The 19,685-nt window shown below is 47.9% G+C and overlaps 1 protein-coding gene across 2 annotated transcripts in view; it reads right to left on the bottom strand.

Moving 5' to 3' along the window:
• Positions 1–19,685, bottom strand: part of LOC149341556 (uncharacterized) — a 53,474-nt gene extending 33,789 nt beyond the window's left edge. The window contains exons 1-3 of one of the 2 annotated variants that reach the window (XM_089543647.1): positions 19,463–19,685; positions 3,821–3,853; positions 2,085–2,193 (exon numbers count right to left, since the gene is read on the bottom strand). In XM_089543647.1, the coding sequence (XP_089399773.1) occupies positions 2,085–2,193; positions 3,821–3,853; positions 19,463–19,517 (197 nt within the window). In that variant the 5' untranslated portion in view covers positions 19,518–19,685. The remainder of the gene's footprint in view (positions 1–2,084; positions 2,194–3,820; positions 3,854–19,462) is intronic. The other variant, XM_089543648.1, reaches the window with a different exon arrangement.

Raw genomic sequence — 19,685 nt, 5'->3', positions numbered from 1 at the left:
TTCATTTTTAATTTCGCGCCTTTGAAATGAAACGTGGCATTTCCGGTAGTGTATCAAGGTGCGGGGGGGGCTATCAAGAGAAAGAAAAGGCAGACGGGGAGGGGGCTACACGCTCTTTGGCCCAGGACATCATCTTTCTTAATCCGGCCCTCATAAACTGCTACTACCACTACTACTACTACTACTACTACTACTACTACTACTACTACTACTACTACTACTACTACTACTACGAACATTGGTTCTCCCCACTCCTAAAGTCAAGACTTCAACCGAAGCGTCCCTCAACACGGCTAAGATGCAAATACCCCTGGGCTTTACTCTTTTGAAAAAGACGGTACCTCGTCCATCACTGCGGAAACAAGACGCCAATATAATAAACTTTATACAGTAAAGCCATTGTAATAAGAAGCCTCCAATGGAAAGTGTGATCAGTGCGCTCACGACCTCAGCCTTCGGTGAGACGCTGGAGCGCAGCAGTTATCTTTTTTAAACGCGCAAATCGATATGCCGGCTAGGAAGGAACGGAGCGCGATCTTAGCTCCATCTTACCAGCGGCACGTAAAGTGATTTTTCAGCCACTTGCGCGCGCTTTTTATAAAGGGGCTGAAGACGGGTCTATAAGTCTACAATTGTGTCGCGTACTTTTTTCGGTTGTCAGGACGTTCTTTGTCGGCGCTCAAGGATGTCATTACTTGAGTGGAGAAAATAACTATCGCCGAACACTGCGCACTAGATGGTGATGTGTCCAAAGGAAGCACCCAGTAATTAAGAGTTTTCCAATCAGCGGCTCTAGGCCGCTGCTGCAACTGTGGCAGCGCAGTTTATCGTAATGGGTACAAACGTCAAGCAGAAGGTACCCATTGCTGCTGTCTTCGTGTCGAATTTGCGAGGCTCAATACCCATCGCGTGCCGACAATACGGATAAGAAGACACAAACGAGCAATGAATGATGAAGTTTCATGTTGCCAACCAAGCTCTCGTGTGTCACAACGCCTATATATTACAGCGCTTTAGTAAAAATGAATACGAGGTAGTTTTGAAACAGCCTTCCAAAATTGAGCTCGGGGAGTACGCAACTGATTTAAAACAAAATTCCGCAATAGTTCTCAATGCAGGGAAGAATCACGAAGAGAATGGAGGAGGAAAAAAATGACGTAGCCAGCATCGAAGACTGCCGTTCACAAGCTCACGAGTGTGTCGTGCGCACTGGAATGCGGAAAAACAATTCCGAAGCAAGCGTCGCGTTTGTCAGCAGTAGGACGGGCTCGGCCGAGGCTCCGCGGTGACGTAAGCGACGTGCGAAAAGGCTCAGCGCGTTGGCTGGAAGTGTGGGCGACGGGTGGGAGGGAGGTGGCTCCCCGAAATAGCGCGTTTGTCCATCTGTCGGCGCGTGTCTCCGAGGGCTCAGAAGAAACGCGAGAAGTTCAAGGCAGAGCCCCGCAGGGCGTCTGAATTGGGGCCTGCCGTTGGTTCCGTTCATTTGAGGCCCGCAAAAACGAAGTCCTGTTAGAACGAAATTTCTGAAACAACTGTGTTTACCAAATCAATAAAATTTATTTAAGCTGATCTGAGTGTAATCTTTGAAGTGAATTTGATCGCATTGCTCAAGTGCGCTTTGCTTCACTTGTTTTCCACATCGTTCCTCCATTTATTATTTGTTGGCTTCCTTCGTCATCTCTAAGGGTGCTTGTTGCTATTTTCAATAGGAACTAGCGTATGACCGGCTGGACAACCAGCTGGCTCTCGTCAGCAAGAACCATGACATAATCATCATCGGCACCTATGTAATGCGCTGTCAAAGCTTTCTTTTTTTTTAGTAAGTGGCGTAGCTTAAAAAGACAGTAAACGACTCTGCTCCAAACGGTAGCATACAACTTTAAGCTTTTTTCCTTCTCACCGCAGCAATGTGGGCAGCAAACAATTCCTTCCATAGATGTACGATTTTTATCATGGATCTTGTGAAGTACACTACATATCAAGCTGTTCGTTCTTTTCTCATTGGTTGGCTGCAGGTAAAGCAAAAAGAAAAAAGAAAGCCAGCTCGCGCAGTGGGAAAACAGAGCCGCAGTGGCTTCACTCACTGGCAGGTCTGTTTGGAGTAGGCGTGCCCGTCCTTGTAGTCTGTCCTCCGCAGCCTCTCGTTGGTGGCGTTCACCTTCTCTCGTATCGTTTCCATGTCGCACTCGTCCGCTGCAAGGAGACCGGTCGCGCGTCATTCTATGTGACGTAATTGCCCGTCTCGACTAGACATTCCCTGAAAAGTGCCTTCAGACCAGTGACGCGTCAGTTTCTTCGCGAGGTTCAAAAAGGTCGACGCAGGACCGTGCAGATCGTGTCTATCCCAGTATTCGATCTCTAAATTAAGCCTTTAACCTTTGTGGTCACGCCTCAAATTCAAATCCCTGAATAGAGGTTGCAAAATCCTATTTCTTCTAAGGCAATTGCGCTCTTCGGCCGTACCCCTACTCCTGCTATCCATTGCCCTTTTGGCAGTCTTTTTATTTATTTTTGTTTTTATCAGCTTGTGATACAAGCAGGTTATTTCCAATAAGCGAAAGGCACAAGCGTCACGTTTGTCTTTGTATGCCATCGATGCAAAAATTACTCCGACGTGCGCATATCAGCCTCGTGCAAAGGATTTGCAACGTACTTATGAGTCATGGACTGCGATTGCCAAACGCCAGTCATTTTCCTTTTTAAGCATTTGCCTGGAAATAGATTCAAAGGGCATTGCCCATTTATGGTGATGAGACTTTATCACAAAACTACCGAGGGCAGCTACTATTATCATTGTATAGATGCTCTCTGCATGCAAGCTGGGGTTTACTATTAACGATGCTGACACCTCTTGACAGGGAGTGACAGCTGAGAAATTGCAGTCGATCCGATAAAGGCGAAAAAGCAGCGTATCCGCCATAGTGAGAGATGGGCTCACAGTTGGAAGCCTCTGTTGCCTAGACTGGCCAGAAAACACCTGTGACGTATTTCAATGGCACGACGTCGGAAACAATAACCGAAAAAGGGAATTAGGCACGACATGCGCCGGAACCACACTGTTAATAGGCTATCTGCAAATATGTGAAAAAAAAAACGGAGAAAAAGTGCTGTTGTTGCATGCATCAGGCGTTGAAGACTCAAGCTAACGGGCTAGGGTGCAATGCCCGATAAGTTGTTACAAGTCCATCACGAAACCCATTACATTGTATTCCTTATATAGAGTGCACGAATGCAGGAAAAAATAAAGAGAACAGAACATAGTTCCCCTCTTTGATCCTATTTTCCATTCTTTTTTTTTTTTGAGGGGGGGGGGGGGGGGTTGTCAAAAGCGTTACCACGCCCCCCAAAACACACACATACAAGAGAGCGCAAAACTGAATATCGTCAAGAAAGCGGGAGTTAAAATCTACACAATGAGTTACTGTGGCTTCTAAAACTCAGAAAAAAATATATAAAAAACACAATAAGCATGCAAACAAAAACTATCCCAGGCAATGACGACACTTTGTTTCTTAGTTTGGTTTTATTTGGGTGACAAAAAAGAAAGTGTCCAGTAAGCAACGTTATTAATTTAAAAAAAAAGGACGGCTGCAACTCCTGAGAAATGCAGACATACTACACGACGTTCACTCGCGTGGGCGCATCACTGACTTTCTCGAACTAATCAGAGGCATCAAAAGTCTTTCACGGAAACAGCTACTTCGGCATGTTCAACACAAGCAAAAACAAAAAAGAGAGAGACAACCGTTAGTGCACCGCAAACGCATTCTGGTGAGAGTCCTCCACTCGGCATGCCTCTCTTGGGTGCATGCATACGTACCTACTCTGATAAAGTGTGGAGATGCAACGGCGTCTGAAATTCAAATAAGCGGCAGAGTCTCAGACCAGCGCTTCACCCTGATGTGTCAACACTATGCGTAAAACTGCATAAATTGTGGTGTTGGCTGAGCACGGTCACGTCGACCGCGCGTTATGGTTGCGAGAAGCAACGTTTGCTCACCACCGCCATTACAAGTATGGGCGGTTGCTTTCTAACTATACCATACTTTATCTGTTCAAACGCACTCGAGAATCAACATTGTCCTATAATTTTTGTGACCACAACTGCGCAACGCTATGCAGCCTTGGGCTGTCATTTAATCAAAAGTCGAATTCACGAAGCTGCTTAGCTGCAGGAACAGTTACAGTACCAGAGTGCAGATGAATTCATATGTTTATTAAGACAACGCCGCAATAAGGGAGTAATTAATCATTGACGTCCACCCAAGCGCAGCCACACGGCTACAAAGAAAAGCTGTACAGCATTCTCAGAAACTTCGCAGTTAAAGAAAAATTCGTCCTGGTCCGGGTTCGAACCCGGGACCGCCACTTCACCGGAGCAGTCGATCTACCAACTGAGCTAACCGGGACGGCAAGCTTATGGTAGGGCGAGAGCGAATTGATCAATAACTCAAAGTGGGAACGGTGCTGACCAAATGTTTAGGGGAATCCCCCAAGGTGGAGTAGATTTGTAATAAGGGAGTAATTACTCATTCACTTCCACCCAAGCGCAACCATACGGCTACAAACTCCGCTTTCGAAGACAACACCGCTTTCGAAACACCTCATAGTGTTCATGCATCAAAACATACGGCGCTACGATTTGAGCAAAACCTGAAAGTAAGAAGTAAGTCGGTTGTCGCGCCTTCTAGCAGCAGCAAAACTAACTGCTCTGAACAGCGAAAAACTCAAAACAGAAAATTTGTTGCGTGTTGCCTGCAGCTAATTGAGGAGATCAATGCAGGCGCCACCATCCGATAACCTGCGGGAAATTCCGCTAAACATGGTCGGTTATTGATTCGCGGGTTCGCAACTGGTAGATTTCAAGAAAAAAAAAACTTCGCTATATGTCCCGAGGTCATGGGCGTGAGCCAGTCGACGAATGTTTTGACGTGGGAAAGTGTTTGAGAATTCGGGCCATGATCCGATGACACGAAATGTGGAACCACACAACTGCCCTAATTTAGTGATACACAGTGCAGTTTGCAGATCACTGATCTGCTTCAATAAGATGGTGTGCAGGGCAGCGATGTTTTCCAGAGGCCAGGCTAACCAGCCATGCAACATAAGCCACTAAGCTGCCGGCATTTATTCTTTATTGATTTTCTACTCAAGGAACCGTAAAAGTCAGGCGTAATTGCATGAAACTGCTTCTAGTCGTGGATTAGACGGTAAAATATTCTGCGCACAACATTCTTTGTACTTCCCGCTCGACGCGAAACCATGTTAGAGACATAATTTGATTATCGTTTTTGTGAAAATATTTATAGCGCGCCATTTTTTGCCATGTGTACAGTAACGGTGGGCTGCACTTGAATAAACATGGAAAGCGCTCAAAAGTAGTCACGGCTGGTTTCAACGGGTAAGTCAGAGGTTATTGCAAGATTGGTTATCTGCTTTCTTCCCCTCAAACTTCTAGACTGAGTTTTTTTCATCTGAATAATAACACCAATAAATCAGCCCCACCTACGTGCAAAAATAGGCACCAGCTGCAAGCATTCAGACCTATTGCAAAAGCAGTGAGTTGTAAATAGTGTAGCGATAAAAACTGAAATATAATTTTTAATGCATGATCCTTGTGCGTTGCAGTGTGTGTGTACAGTGCAACGATAAACAGTGTTTGCGTGTACTGTCTCGGTGAAATTTGAACGGTGCAATGCAAAGCAACACTAGAACAACAAACGATATCAGCAGAGATTCTGCTTTATATAATAAACATGTGCTTGCTTCATTTGCCTCTCCCTCAGCGTACTTTAAAGCAAAACTGGCAGTGCGGTGGCATGTCTATGGTCTATACCCGTACTGGTAAAACTTAATACGCCGGTAAGTTGCACCGCACATGCGTACAATAGTAATAAAGATAATAACAATAATCACTATATCAAGTCCTTATTAATAGTAATAACAATAATAAAACTAGAACGAACAAGAACAACGACAACATTGCATTCATCGGGTATTTCTTGCCAAGTGGCGCTGCGGAAAGCTATCGACGTTAGAGCATTGCGCCATTTCAGATTCGCGCGTGTTCCTAAAATCTCTGGGTAAACCTTTCTTTTGAATCTGTCAAACTGTTAAGCATAAAAAGTAACCCCTTGTATCGAACCTTTGACCTCGTCTGTGTCTAAGACAAACGAATCGGTAACAAAAAAAATCAGTCTCTGGTGCCTAATCTATACCCTCTGTGACCTGCACATTCTTGAGGTACGTCATGTTCGTGCCACTATTCGTAATGGCAGGCAACCACAAAAGGTTCATGCCCATCAACCGAGAATGATACGAGCAATCGCCTCGCGTGTGGGACGTGCTGAGTTCGATCCCCAGTGCAACCGTACAGCCCCCGGTTCTTCGATGGGTGCAAGCATTCCTCCCGCTTGGTGCTCGGCTTTCTTTAGAGTGAAATGATTGTGGAAAGGGTTCTTGACCAAATAAAGAAAAAAATCCGTGATCAGGCTTCGTCGCACAAGGAGGATTTTAGTCGTTCGACGGCAGTATGTATCACCGACCCGATGGAGCTACAGTTTGGCCAGAGACCCTCATTTCCACCATTTCACCCAAGTAAATTCCGAGCACCAGGCCTGGGTGAAGCTTGTGCCCATGCATGGGAAAACCAGTGGGTACCGTGTGGCGCTGTGGACTGAACATAATGCTTTCCACATGACGAGGCGGAGGCTTCTTCGAGTCCCCACGCAGAGTAGGAAGAATTTAAACGTCGGCTGAATTCTCTGATTTTAAGACGAAAGACTTCAATGCCTCATCGTTGTCGACAGAAGGTTGCCAGCAGAAGGTTGTCAGCAGAGGTGTCACGCTTTTTTTAGTCAGACCAGAAAAAAAAAATCTTTGTGCACGATGGGATTCGAATCACCACCCTTCCGTTCCGCAGCCGAGCGTGCTAATGGCTACGCTACTTCCTGCTTTTTTTTTCTTCACTGCCTGGCTTTGACACATAACATTCGACAAAACACACTAAACGCTATGTATACATGCACACGGCACTGTCGTGGTCAGCAAGCATGAATCTGACTTCGTCAGATTAAAATTCACGCAAATTGCACAGTGGTTCTAGCCTCGAGAGCCACTCCGAAGGCTCCGCAGCGGCTTTCTGGATGGCCAGAATCCAGTCCATGCTTTCCTGAAAGAAAGTTCGGGTAGGTCTTGCGTCTTTGTCACAATGGTAGCTTGCCATTCTTGAGCGCCATATACAGATTCAGCCAAGCTACAGGCAGCGGGGTTAACTGGTCGAAGTGCCTCGGGCTTTGGCATGGAAGGTGGCCATCTACGCCTGAACGGTTCGCCAGTGTGTCTTGGACGACAACACCAGATAAGTACTTGGGCGTTCCGCTCGATGCTTACCGAGACAGTGAACAGTATTGGAAAGGACAGGTCAAAGAGATACGGTAAAGAGCGGATAAGTTGAAAGGAATAACCTTGTTGATGTTTGCCAGAGCCACTGTTTGCAACTTGTTCTTTATAAGCAGGCTCTGGTATGTAATGCAGGTGTTGCACTGTTCAAGGTTAAACATACAGAAGCTACACAGTATTTTCTCCGTCTTATTCTGGTCGTCTGAATGGGAGCGCTGCAGCCGGACCAACCTATTCACAGGACGGAGGGCTGGGACGGGGCCATTTGTTTTTGCGGCAGCTGGTCAATAATTTTTTTGTTTTTTCGGGACACAAGAGACCCGTTTTTGCGCATTATATGCCAAGTTGGGCTGCGGTGCATGCTGCAGGAGTAGGTAGTCTCTACTACTGAGGTTTACTTTAGGATTAGCGGCTTTTACCGGGAAATTGTAGTAAGTGTGAGATTCCTTTCCGCGCGGTTTTCAAATGATTTTCTGTCGACTGTGAAACGGAAGAAACTGTGCCGTGCTTTGTGCGATATAGTTTTCCCAGTGCCCGTGTACAGGGCCTTGTACAGTGGAGGCCCAGGCAGAGATGTTTTAAAGAGGGGTAAAAAAATGCAGGTGCCGCCAGGAACAAAAACCTTCTTTTTTAAGCTGCACACTGGAACCTTACCGGTTAAAAATTTTTTAGGAGGAAAGGAATTATTTTTACCCTGGGGATCTCACTGTTTAATTTGCAGAAAGCCGGAAACAATAGACCACGTTTTTTTACACTGTTGGGAAGGGGTTTATTTTTGGGATGTATTGCAGCGAACCCTAAAGAAGGAATTACCACTACACCCGTATGGCATCCAGTACTTATCTGTAGAAAATGAGGATGGGGTACCTTTTGACTTAATAATGCTGATAGGCCTCCACCCTATGTGGCTACGCTACTTCCTGCCAACGCATATGTATTTCTCTTTGTCTAGGACGCTGGAGAGTGTTTACAGAAAGTCGTCGAATCAGACTTAATTAACATCTTAACCACACCTCAGTGACACAAGCAGCAACATCGCGCTTAAGGCTTTCGCCTCACCGCACTTTAGGTCAACAAAGTGCCCCCCTGAATTTTTTTCGATTAAAGAGCTTCTCTCTCTCTCTCTCTTCGAAAGTCTTCACCATAGACAGTGCTTGGACAGAATTACTAAAAAATTCGCAAGCGACTGTCCAGTAGTTGCGCATCAGGTATAAAACCGTACTTGCAGTGAATGGAATGGGTTCTTCTCCTACCCAAGTGCACGAATTTTCTAATGACCTGCATACTTAGCTGAGTTCCAACAGCATTCAAAGCCACAGAAGTAGGCTGGCCGAATCATACAAGCCTCTTGCGCTTTGTACGAGTTTTAGCGCAGCACACGTGCAGCCTTGTCTGAGCCGCGAAGCTAGTCGGGGAATGCCCGCCCTTGTGGCGCACTCGTTTTAAAGAATGCTTGCGGTATGGACGAGCTGCCGTGACAAACAAGCGCAGCACGAAGCGAGGAGGACTCCCCTCGGATGGAAGCCCAAGAGGAGAAAGAAAAGAACAGAAGAGGGGAAGGCACTTGGAACGGGTGGCACTTAATAAAGACAGGCCTTGGATGCGGCCGAGTCAAGGCCGCGGCAGCTATATCGCGCACCGGCCTCTCCGGCTCGCTCACGCCCTCCGAACGCTTTTGGCAATTCGTGTGGACGCATCTGAGAAGCGTGCCGTTATGAGAACATATTTTACGACGGTCCGTATCTCGCCCGGCACTTCCGTTCGCTCCTTTTATTTTATATATATTTTTTCCTAACACGGAAGTGCTCAAAGGATAAAAGATTGAAAATGAAAATGGGCTTTTCAGGAAAGGAACTGGGGCAGTATCTGTCTCATATATCTGTGTACACCTGAATCGCGCCTTAAGGGAAGGGATAAAGGAGGGAGTGAGAGAAGAGAGGAATAAGGATGTGTCGAAGTGAACAATTGTCGAAGTGAACACTTTTAATAAATGCAAGTCGGGGAAACGAATAAAGCATGAACCAACTGTCCTCGGACCTTCCTGCTCTTAACGGTGGAGGGGGGATTTGCCGGCTGGCCACTTCCCCCCTCATTTTCCTCGCTCTGTGAAACTGACCAGTAGGGCGCGGGGAAAAGTACCGTGCCCTCTTTTCCGCGCCTCTATTTCGTCGTCTATTGTATCAAACATGACTTTCCATTAACAAGCCGCCTCTCAACGCGGCGACCAAAGTTTGCATGGCCGCCTTGTAAAATGCGTGCTGTAAGTAACCACTATTGTCGTTGCTTCCTCTAAGGCAGTTCCGCTGCCCTGTGAGGATGACGTCTTCTCGCGCGAAGCGCACTGAGTCCTCCAGACAAATGTATGGTATCCGTCTGTTAAGTTTTCATCGAGAAACAACTGGCACCAAAGCGTCGCGACAAGCCACGTGTGTGACATTTAGGTGGCATTTGCTGGTGGAGAGAACTGCCGGCGACTTATTGCAAGACTCGGATTTCCTCTGGCCAAAAACTGCAGCTACCTTCTTTTTCCAATCATTTGACCCTTCTTTCTGCACTAGCAGAACACAGGCATCTTTATGACGCCAGCATTCACAGTAGTGGTCACGCAGGCTGCAATCTAAAATCATCGCCAACAGCTGCACCACTTTGTCTTTAAGAATAAACAGTGTGAAAGACAGTGGTGCTTGCCGAAGTTCTGGAAATTACTGAAATTCAGTGATCAGTTAGCGAACCAGGCCGTTATCACTTTGACATCCTCTTCGCAGCCCAAATTCACGGCAACTCAAGTGTAGCTCGTTCAGTCGGAAACACTGCACGTTAGATGATCCGATGACCTACTCGCTACTCAGTACTGCCGCAGGAACAATTAAAGGGAAGCACGAACATGAAGGCGGCTTTTCGTAAGCCCTTTTAATTGAGCTCGTCTGATCAGCGTTGCGGGGGACTCCATTAATTCTCTTTGAGCTTTGTCGACTTCACTCCGGCAGTTAGCCAGCAATTCTGTCTCCAGACTTCTTACACGTGATGAATACTACAGCTTGTTAGCGTATTGGTTTGTTATTTCCGGTGCACTGTTTCAATTCCGTGCTAACAACTCCCCCCCCATGGGAGGCCCGCATTTCGTGATCAATTAGCGAACCAGGTCGTCAAGTCGTAATCACTTTGACCTCCTCCTCTTATTATGTAGTGCGCGTTGGGTTATCGGAGCGTCAGTTTTTCTCGTGAGTGGTTTTAGAAGCGAACACGGGGTGGCAGGGAACCGAGAGGCCGACAGGATAGCTCGAGGATATATTACTTTCCGAGCTTCCGACGAGACCGCGGAACTCGCGCAAGCACCCAGGGAATACTCGGCCATACTACAAAACTATAGAGGCAGAAGAATGCGATATCCCCCACCGCACAAATCTCTCGGCAGAGAGGAAGCTGTCACTTAGAGACAATTACAAACAGGCTCTTTCCCAAACCTACATATACTAAACAAAATGCACCCTACGATATACACGAACAAATGTCCCTGGTGCGACGAAAAACCTACACTATACCACATCACATGGGCCTGTCAAAACATAGACGTGGTCCCCAAAATACAAAACCTGAGTGCGGAGCAGTGGGAGACTCTGCTGTCCAGCGACCGCTGCGAAGACCAACAAGGTCTGGTACAGCGAGCTCAACGGGTGGCAGTGGCCAGCGGAGCCCTGGACTGAGGGCAACCGACCACTGATTAGAGGCGGACGACTTCGACAGAGAAGGCTACTGGGGGTAGAACCAAGACGTCTCTGAAGATGCCCCCAAACCGAAGGAAAAACCATTAGTGTAGATAAAGTTTTCCCTTCCTTCCTTAGAAGCGAACACGTCCCATATAAAAGAGGAATAGCACCCGAGAATCTGGTGCGCCGTTTACAGTTACACAAAGGACTTGTGAGGCCGGGCAAGGACGCCCGTAAACATGCGCCTGCGATCAATGTTTCTCGCAACTCACCCTCATTAAAAGCTATCTATTCATACGACTTGCCCTGAACAAGCGTGATTCCATCCGTGTTCCGCCCACAAATCCTTCAGTTCTTTATGTAAAGATACCATCTGCTGTTTTATGCGGAACAAGGTCGTACCTGTACACTTGAAATTCTGAAAAGCAGAGTCCGCAAGGGGCCCCCCTCGAAACAGACAGCTTCCAGAACCAAAAAGCTCCAGCGCGTCTTAATACGGCAAGCTTCCCTGACGGTTCGCTCGCGATTTTTGGCGGTATACTTGTTCGCCTCTCCGGGCGGCGTCTAAGCGCGGCCGTGAACGCCGCGTAACCCTCCATCCGCGAGACACTCGCGATGCTTGGCCGGGCTCCCCGGATCAGCGACACACGGGCTTCACTGGCGAAGCCTCCCCCTTGCCAAGCCCGCGAGCATCCCGCGGTCTCGAGCCGCGCAAGGGCCGCGTCGGGGGCCCAAAATAAAACGGTCTCTCCCAGGCAGTCACTCCGGCTTGCCTTGTGCCGGCCGTGCACAGATGCAGGTGACACTGAATTTATTTCCGGTGGGAAAACACAGCCCGACCGTCAGGGACGCCCCGAGCGCCGCGGGTGTGAGAGAGCGCGTGTATGTGTGTGCGCGGCTTAGCGCGCTGGGACCGTGCGCGCCAGCGTGAGATGACGCGCAGTGGGATCACTTGCGTAACTACCCACACCCGCCGCGCTCTCGACGGTGGACGAGGAGGAGGGGGCGAGAAGATCGGCGCCTGCGTTTGCGTCTTCTGTGCGTGACTCGGGCGTACCGTCTCCTCGTCTTGTAAATTTATTTTCCAACTCGAGATCCGTGAAGCGTCGTGCAGGTACACGTGTACATACGTGTTGTAACGAAGTGCCTCGTGGGCCGAGCTTTAAAAGGACGCTCGCACGTTTCGCGCCAGCTCAAGGATAAGCCTCTTCAGCCGCAGCCGTCCGCACGTCTTCGTAGCTGAGATCGATGCATGATTGGCTGGCACGCGTAGACTAGCCAGTCACGATAGCCAGCGAGGCCCTCAAAAGTTTAATGTGCGCCAATATGGCGCGCATACGGCAGGTTTTCTCAGATCATGAATGGCAGCTTACCAGTACCCCTCAACCGAAAAGTATACAACAGCTGTATCTTATCGGTACTCACCTATGGGGCAGAAACGTAGAGGCTTACGAAAAGGACAACGCAGTGAGCTATCGAAAGAAAAATTATAGGTGTAACGTTAAGAGACCAAAAGCGGGCGGTGGGAACAAACGCGGGTTCATGACATCCTAGTCGAAATCAAGAGGAAGAAATGGGCTTGGGTAGGGCACGTGATGCGAAGGCAGGATAACCGTTGGTCCTTAAGGGTAACGCAGTGGATTCCAAGAGAAGCCAAGAGTAGAAGGGGGCGGCAGAATGTGAGGTGGCGGATGGGATTAAGAAGTTTGGGGTATACGGTGGTCGCAGCTGGCAAAAGAGAGGGTTAATTGGAGAGACATGGGAGAGGCATTTGCCCTGGAGTGGGCGTAGTCAGGGTGGTGATGATGATGATGCTGATGAATCAAAAGCTGACGTTTCGCAAGATCGCGTGCTCGTGGCTTTTGTCAGCTTCATCGGCTCTTTGTAGACAGTGTGCTGGCTGAGGTATATCGCGGCCTATTATATTGTAACGTGGCGACCAGCCGAAGAATGAGGCGTGATGAACCATGAACAAGAGATGATTTAATGGCCGCTTGCCTAGCGCGAGCGCTCCGTCCCGCGCCACTGCCAGCTTCGTCATCTTCGTCACAATATACTCAAATTTGTTCTCTGAATTGTCAGAAGCATACGCATTATCAGGAATCCAGGACAGCACCCAACCGATGCAGCTAAACCTAGCGGCCTATCAAGTTCAGCTCTGCAGCCACTCAGCCATTCTCATTCTTTCTTACGTCCCGGATGGTGTCAACGCGGCTATTTTTAAATGCTCAAAGCCATGCACCATGCGGTGGAATGGAAGAGAACTAGAAGCGCTTGTCCCTAATTACTAGTAACGAGGACCTGACACCCCGAAGCTTGCAAATCTTAACAGTGTCTTCAGGCGCAGTCCTCTTTTCACAAGGTGCGAAGTAAAAGAAAGGAAGAAGCAGATTCGCAACACCTCACACACATAAGATCAGTTCATAGCGATCGCTACACAGAAGCCGGCAAAAAGAGCGACAGAATTGAGGCACGGGGAAAAAAAAAAAGAGATTTCTTCTAGAGGCTTGGTCAATACCGAACTGGAGCGCCCGATTTTAATGCGGGAGTTCTGGAATCGGTAACTTCTTTCCTGGACTGGATTAAACATCCGGCGTGCGAGAAGCTCGCAAGATTCTTCGTTTGTCTTCACATACGTTTTTCGTATTCTCGAACAGCGTGCCAAACAACTATTTTTTTAAATGTGGACGGTGCTTTGCTGTAATGCTCTGCATTCTGTCTTAAATTTGCAATATGTTCAGCCTCCAATTACAAAAAGAAATGCATACAAGCGGCTTCGACTAGAGGACTGGTTAGGTATTCAGTGCGTTTTATAGCTGCATAGAAGCTACTCTAAAGCAAAACTAGGTGTGCGTCCATCCACGCGAACTCTGCTTATGGACCGCTTTTTAAGCGTGAAATATTTATAGATGCCGTCGCCATGGAGCCTTGGCAAAGAGATTTCACGAAAAATTCAGTTCCTGCATGATCGCATCATTTCATTGCCATTGAGTATACTAGCTTCGCTACCAGCGACGTACAGTGGTGAGCAGCCTTGTCTAGAGCGCTTGAGCAGTGCGCACTTGGTAACAAAAACCGAAATTAGAGAGCAGCCCCTCATTACAGGGCAAAGTTTTCGTGCCTGCTTTGTTTACGAGGCTATCTGGCGCTACTTCCGTGCAAGCGTTGCAACTGGACCCTAGAGGCTGCCACAAAATCTGGATTTGTTTGCAAGGAAGTGCACCGCCCGAGCGCTGTAGACAAGGCTGCTCACCACTGTACGTCTACACGCACAGCACAAGGGTAATTAAAAAAAATAAAGGACACCATCTCGATATGAACAACACCTGTACCGAAGTACAGCATTTGTAAAAAATATGCAGTCTAAAGGGTTGACTGCTAAGGCGTATAGTGGGACTCCCTAGCACCAGTGGTAGTCTTATTAGCTCCGTAGCTGTGAGGACGAGAGTTGCTCTAATCTTGGAGAGATTTGGAAAGCTCAGGGTACAAAACTAGACACACTGCATGGACCAAAAGCAAACAAGGCGGGCTGTCTAATTTTGAAAACGGCTTTCATCATCATCATCATCATCAGCCTGACTACGCCCACTGCAGGGCAAAGGCCTCTCTCATGTCTCTCCAATTAACCCTGCCCTTCGCCAGCCGCGGCTAACATATTCCCGGAAACTTCTTAATCTCATCCGCCCCCCTAATTTTCTGCCGCCCCCTGCTACGCTTGCCTTCTCTCGGAATCCACTCCGTTTTAAGGACCAGCGGTTATCCTGCCTTCGCATTACATGCCCTGCCCAAGTCCACTTCATCTTGATTTCAACTAGGATATCATTAACGCGCGTCTGTTCTCTCACCCACTCCGCCCGCTTCCGATCTCTTAACGTTACACCTATCATTTTTCTTTCCATAGCTCGCTGCGTTGTCCTTAACTTATGCTGAACCCTCTTTATGTACTTGCAGATACTGCGTAAATGAACCTTGCGCCGAGAATGTTTATATTGCAAGCTCGCAATAGGTAATAAAATGTTCCTATATATTTCAGATATACCGGTTGTTGTTGTTTTTGCGACTGAGAGAAGGATGAAAAGGAAAAGAGACGCGCGTCGCAACAACTGCGTCCGCCGAAGCGAAGACGCTGGCTGAGACAACAGATACACCAAGATCCCCCCCTCCATGGTAAATCACGTTCAAAAAATTATGAACACCCGAATATTGAAAGTGCTGCAAGTGTCGCACCGGATTTGTTTCTGCACTTCCAAGCAAATAATCAGAGTACAGGGTACACGGAAATCCTCCAAGACATTGAAGCAGCGGTTTTGGCAAAGATGGTTTAGAGTTGGAGTTAAAATGGGTCCAGGTTCGCTCAGGAGCTCCAGAGCGATATATAGCATACTGCATACAAATACAGCCAACTCTAGTCGGATACTACTGAAGAACGAATGGGTTTTTCCCCGTCAATGAACCCCCTTATAGCCAATGGCATCAGCCGATTCTCATCTGTCTGCTAGGGTGGCAATGCACGGAGTGGCAGATGAAAAGCGATAGCTGCCCCCCCCCCCCCCCTCCTTTCTATTGTCACGCCGTTCCCTGCACTGTCACCCTAGCAGGTTCATGATAAGGGTTTTGGGAAGGGCTAACTGGCACAGAACGGACACACGCACGCGACTGTTCTGTACCTATTTAGCGCTTTCCAAAACCCTTACGATGAAATACGAACTAGCCCCCGTAGTAGCTCTTCAGGTTCACGAGAATCCACCGAAGCCATTGGCTGGAAGGGGATCTTTAGTCGGGGAAAAGCCGCTTCGTTCTTGAGTAGTATCCGACCATCCTTTGCCGCTCCGTTACCATCGACGGCGTCAGATGGCGCAACAAACGCAAGCCATCTAGAGTCACTGGAAAAAATTTTTTCCAGTGACTCTAAAGCCAACTCCGTCGGGCGACTACCCACCGTAACAACCTTTATCGGCCACTGGACAGTACACGTAAGGCGCTCGCTTTCCCACGTGCACTATATGTGCGCGTAGTGAAATATCTGTAACTTGTGAGTTCCCTGCTTCCATGTCGTTTTGTTTGCGTCTCTTCTGCTAATAAACTCGCCCCATTGAGTCAACTCTGAAGGAGGCGCCAAGTCGGCACCGACACGTCGGTTCTGTGCTCATGAGACTTCGTTCGGAGCATCACATTCCTCTCTCACTAATACACTCGAGTTGCGTGCGTTGATGCCCTGTTTCTGTCCGAGGCTCCTGAGTCCATTCACACCGTGACAATTCAATTAGGGTGTATTAATATGCAGGCAGTGTGACGTAGCAATTTGGCTGTTTAGACTCCTGGAACCCTCTAATGCCGAAAAAAAAAACAATTATAAACGTGGTTTTCAATGTTTCCGTGTCTCTAAAGCACCATTCAAGGCTGTTTGTTTGTTGCTAACGAAGTTTCCGGAAGTTGTCTCTCAGTCGGACCTCGCTGTGAAAGCCAAGCCGACGGGTCTCTCACTGAGCGGTCGGACATCATCTACTGAGCCCAGTGGTGCGCACGCCAGTGGCGAATTCGTGCAGCCGGTTGTCTCAGTGTTCACTGTGCGTATTTTCGATGCTTGGCTCGTCACATCTTGGATGCCCCTGAGTATAAGCGAAGAAGAGAGATCAGTCACGTAATGATGCATATCTGGAAGCGTTTCATGGCGGCTACGACAGTCCTACGGGCTGAAATAAACATTTGCTCCATGCTAAAATAGGAAAGGTTTATTATTCAGCAGCCGGCGTGGGCAATTATTTAGCTAGCGACCCCGAAAACAGCACGGACGGATGGCTGAGCCTGTGGCCAGCATTGTGAGCGTTGAGCCACGTCTGTCCGCGAAGCGTAAAGCGGTCACGTACATATGCGGAAGCAGAGAGTACGTGACCGGCTCATAGCGTAGTAGAAAACCGCTTGCCAGAGTGCGACTGCACGTGAGCGATGCACTAGAGTCAACAGGCACTATATCAGCTGTTGGCTTTTTTTTTCTTTATGTTAATTGCAGGTCATTTGCAGTTTCGTCTTTTCGCTGTCCGCACTGGCAGTGATACAAATACGAGGCATATTGAACGGATTAATTCTGAAATTTAGACATAATTTCTTAAAAGAGTAGTTTAATTTCTCTTTCGAAGCCGATGTGAGAGAATAAAAGTGGGTTTTAGTGAGTGAATGAGAAAGCGAAATGAGTGAGTGAGTAAATGAATGAATGAACGAATAAACAAATTAATCAGCGAAGCGAGAGCGTGAGTGAATTAATTAATTAATTAATTAATTAATTAATTAATTAATTAATTAATTATTCAGTGAGTGAGTGAGTGAGTGAGTGAGTGAGTGAGTGAGTGAGTGAGTGAGTGAGTGAGTGAGTGAGTGAGTGAGTGAGTGAGTGAGTGAGTGAGTGAGTGAGTGAGTGAGTGAGTGAGTGAGTGAGTGAGTGAGTGAGTGAGTGAGTGAGTGAGTGAGTGAGTGTCACCGTGCGTTGTGCGTGGTTGAGATTCACGCTTTCTGAACAAGAAAAAAAAGGTTTTCGCGATTCAGGGGGCACACATTAACAGCGATGTGCGGCGCCGTATGACAAACAAATCATAACGCCTCCAGAAAATTTCCGAGTGTCTGCCATACAGGGATGCTGACGCAAAGTCAGCGGGTAACCAGACTGACTTCCCGCCTTTTTCTAAGAAAAGGAGTGTTGCAGCAACACCAGCATCACCGGAGGTGCTGAGCAAACGCGACTCGTGTGCAGCTAAGCGTGCTAATCAAATACGCAGCTCAAATGCACTTCACTTGAGTGTCCCACGAGTCACTTTCCCTGCCAAGCGCGACGGCGTACGTGTGCAGCCGACTTGCTCGACCGCATTCCGCAAACGTAAGAGCGAGAGTTCTGATGCTCTTCACCGCAATAAGCACAGCATAGAAAAGAACCTAGCAGACGATACCTGACTTGTTTTTTCGTCTCTCATATCGTTTCTTTCTCTTTTGCATGCATTTCCTTGTAGGTAGATTTTCTACCGTAATGTTTATCATGCCAATGCGTACGTGCGGCATTCGTAAGTACAGGTGCCCACTGAAGTTTTCCGAACACGAAAATTGCAACAAAACCTAAATTCTGAGCAGTTTCAGCATGCATCCACGAAATGACGGATGAACTCCGCACTTTCCTCCGCGAACAACACGATGCACTTCTAAATGCCTGGCTGTGTCTCTACGTAGCGAGAAAATTGAGGCCTTTTGTGATTTCGATGTTCTGAAAACTTTTGTGAGCAGCTGTACAACACGGTAATGTCCTACAAACGCAGACGGATGAAAAATATCTTTAGAGAGTCTTTCTCCGCAAACTGGTACCTCTTCTTTGAGAGTGTCATAACTATACATAAACTAGTCAATGCCTGGTATTTGTTCCACCAACAGGACGATAAGCAGATAAAGCAAACCGTGCACAGTGGAGTCATCTGGAGTCAATACAGCAAGTTGAGAAATACAGTACAAGACAAGGCCCACGAAGGGAACGGCACCACACGAGCATTGTGTTCCTCCTACGCTCTTCGTTCGTGGTGTTTTTGAGTCTCACTAATGATGTCATGATGTCTCACTAAGTAGGCCATTAGCATGGTTTCTTGATTACAGCAATAGTTTCCTCTCTATCTAGCTCTCTCTTGCGGGCGACAAGAATAAATTATCTCTTTTCTATTCTCAACAAAGCTCATGCTTTCGGCTCCGCTTACTTAAAAGCAAGGCATTTCTCGTTCGCATCAGGTCTTCTTAGAAGCCTCGACAAACCTCACACACTGAAGGAACAGTTAGTGAAAGACTCCAGATATTAGGTTCAACAAGCAACGGCGAAGTCTACTATCCTTTTGAAGGACGCTTGCAAACCTGCCGGAACTGATTCAGTTTTACAGTTCTGCTCTGCATAGATTGTGTAGTACATGATGAAAACAAGCGCCGTGTTTTCGATAACACCGAGTTCGAAAGATGCACGAAAGGCGTAACGAAAGCTTCCCACCATATCGTCGAGTAACGAGGCGTCAGCAATTAGGTAGGCCAGCGATACAAGCAGCAACACCTCTCCTGCGCGGTCCAGACGAACCTATTTCCGCGCCGACCTTGGGGAGAGACGCAAGAGACACCGCGACAAAGCGCGTAGGCGTCGCGCGCTCACAACACGAAACCACGATTGTCTTTAGAATAAAACAGCCTATGTAAGGAAGGCTGCATAGAATCACCGCGCTCGTAGCAGGCCATTTTTGTTGGAGAAACGCGACGCGTATGAATGGGGGGTAGAAAAGAGAAAGGGGATTAAGAAAGCGAAGACTCCAGCGCGTATGCACGAGATGTTCGGAGAGGGCACTCACAGGCGAATGCCGGCAGGACAGTGAGGGCGATGTATATCCATAGCATGTGATGCATGGTGCGCAGGGGGCCTGTGGGTGACACCGAGTCGCTCTTCTTCGGGTCTCCTTCATTAGTGGCGAGAAGACGGCAGCCAGCGTCGACGACGATTCAAGTGCGCGCGCGTTCGCAGCGCCACCTCCCCCGCGCGCGGCCGTGGCACCGCGCCAAAAACGAAAACCGCGC

The sequence above is a fragment of the Amblyomma mixtum genome, chromosome 5 (genome assembly GCF_055824585.1).
Source record: "Amblyomma mixtum isolate Tamu chromosome 5, ASM5582458v1, whole genome shotgun sequence".
NCBI classification, from domain to species: domain Eukaryota; kingdom Metazoa; phylum Arthropoda; class Arachnida; order Ixodida; family Ixodidae; genus Amblyomma; species Amblyomma mixtum.
This window is presented reverse-complemented; position numbering and strand designations above follow the sequence as displayed.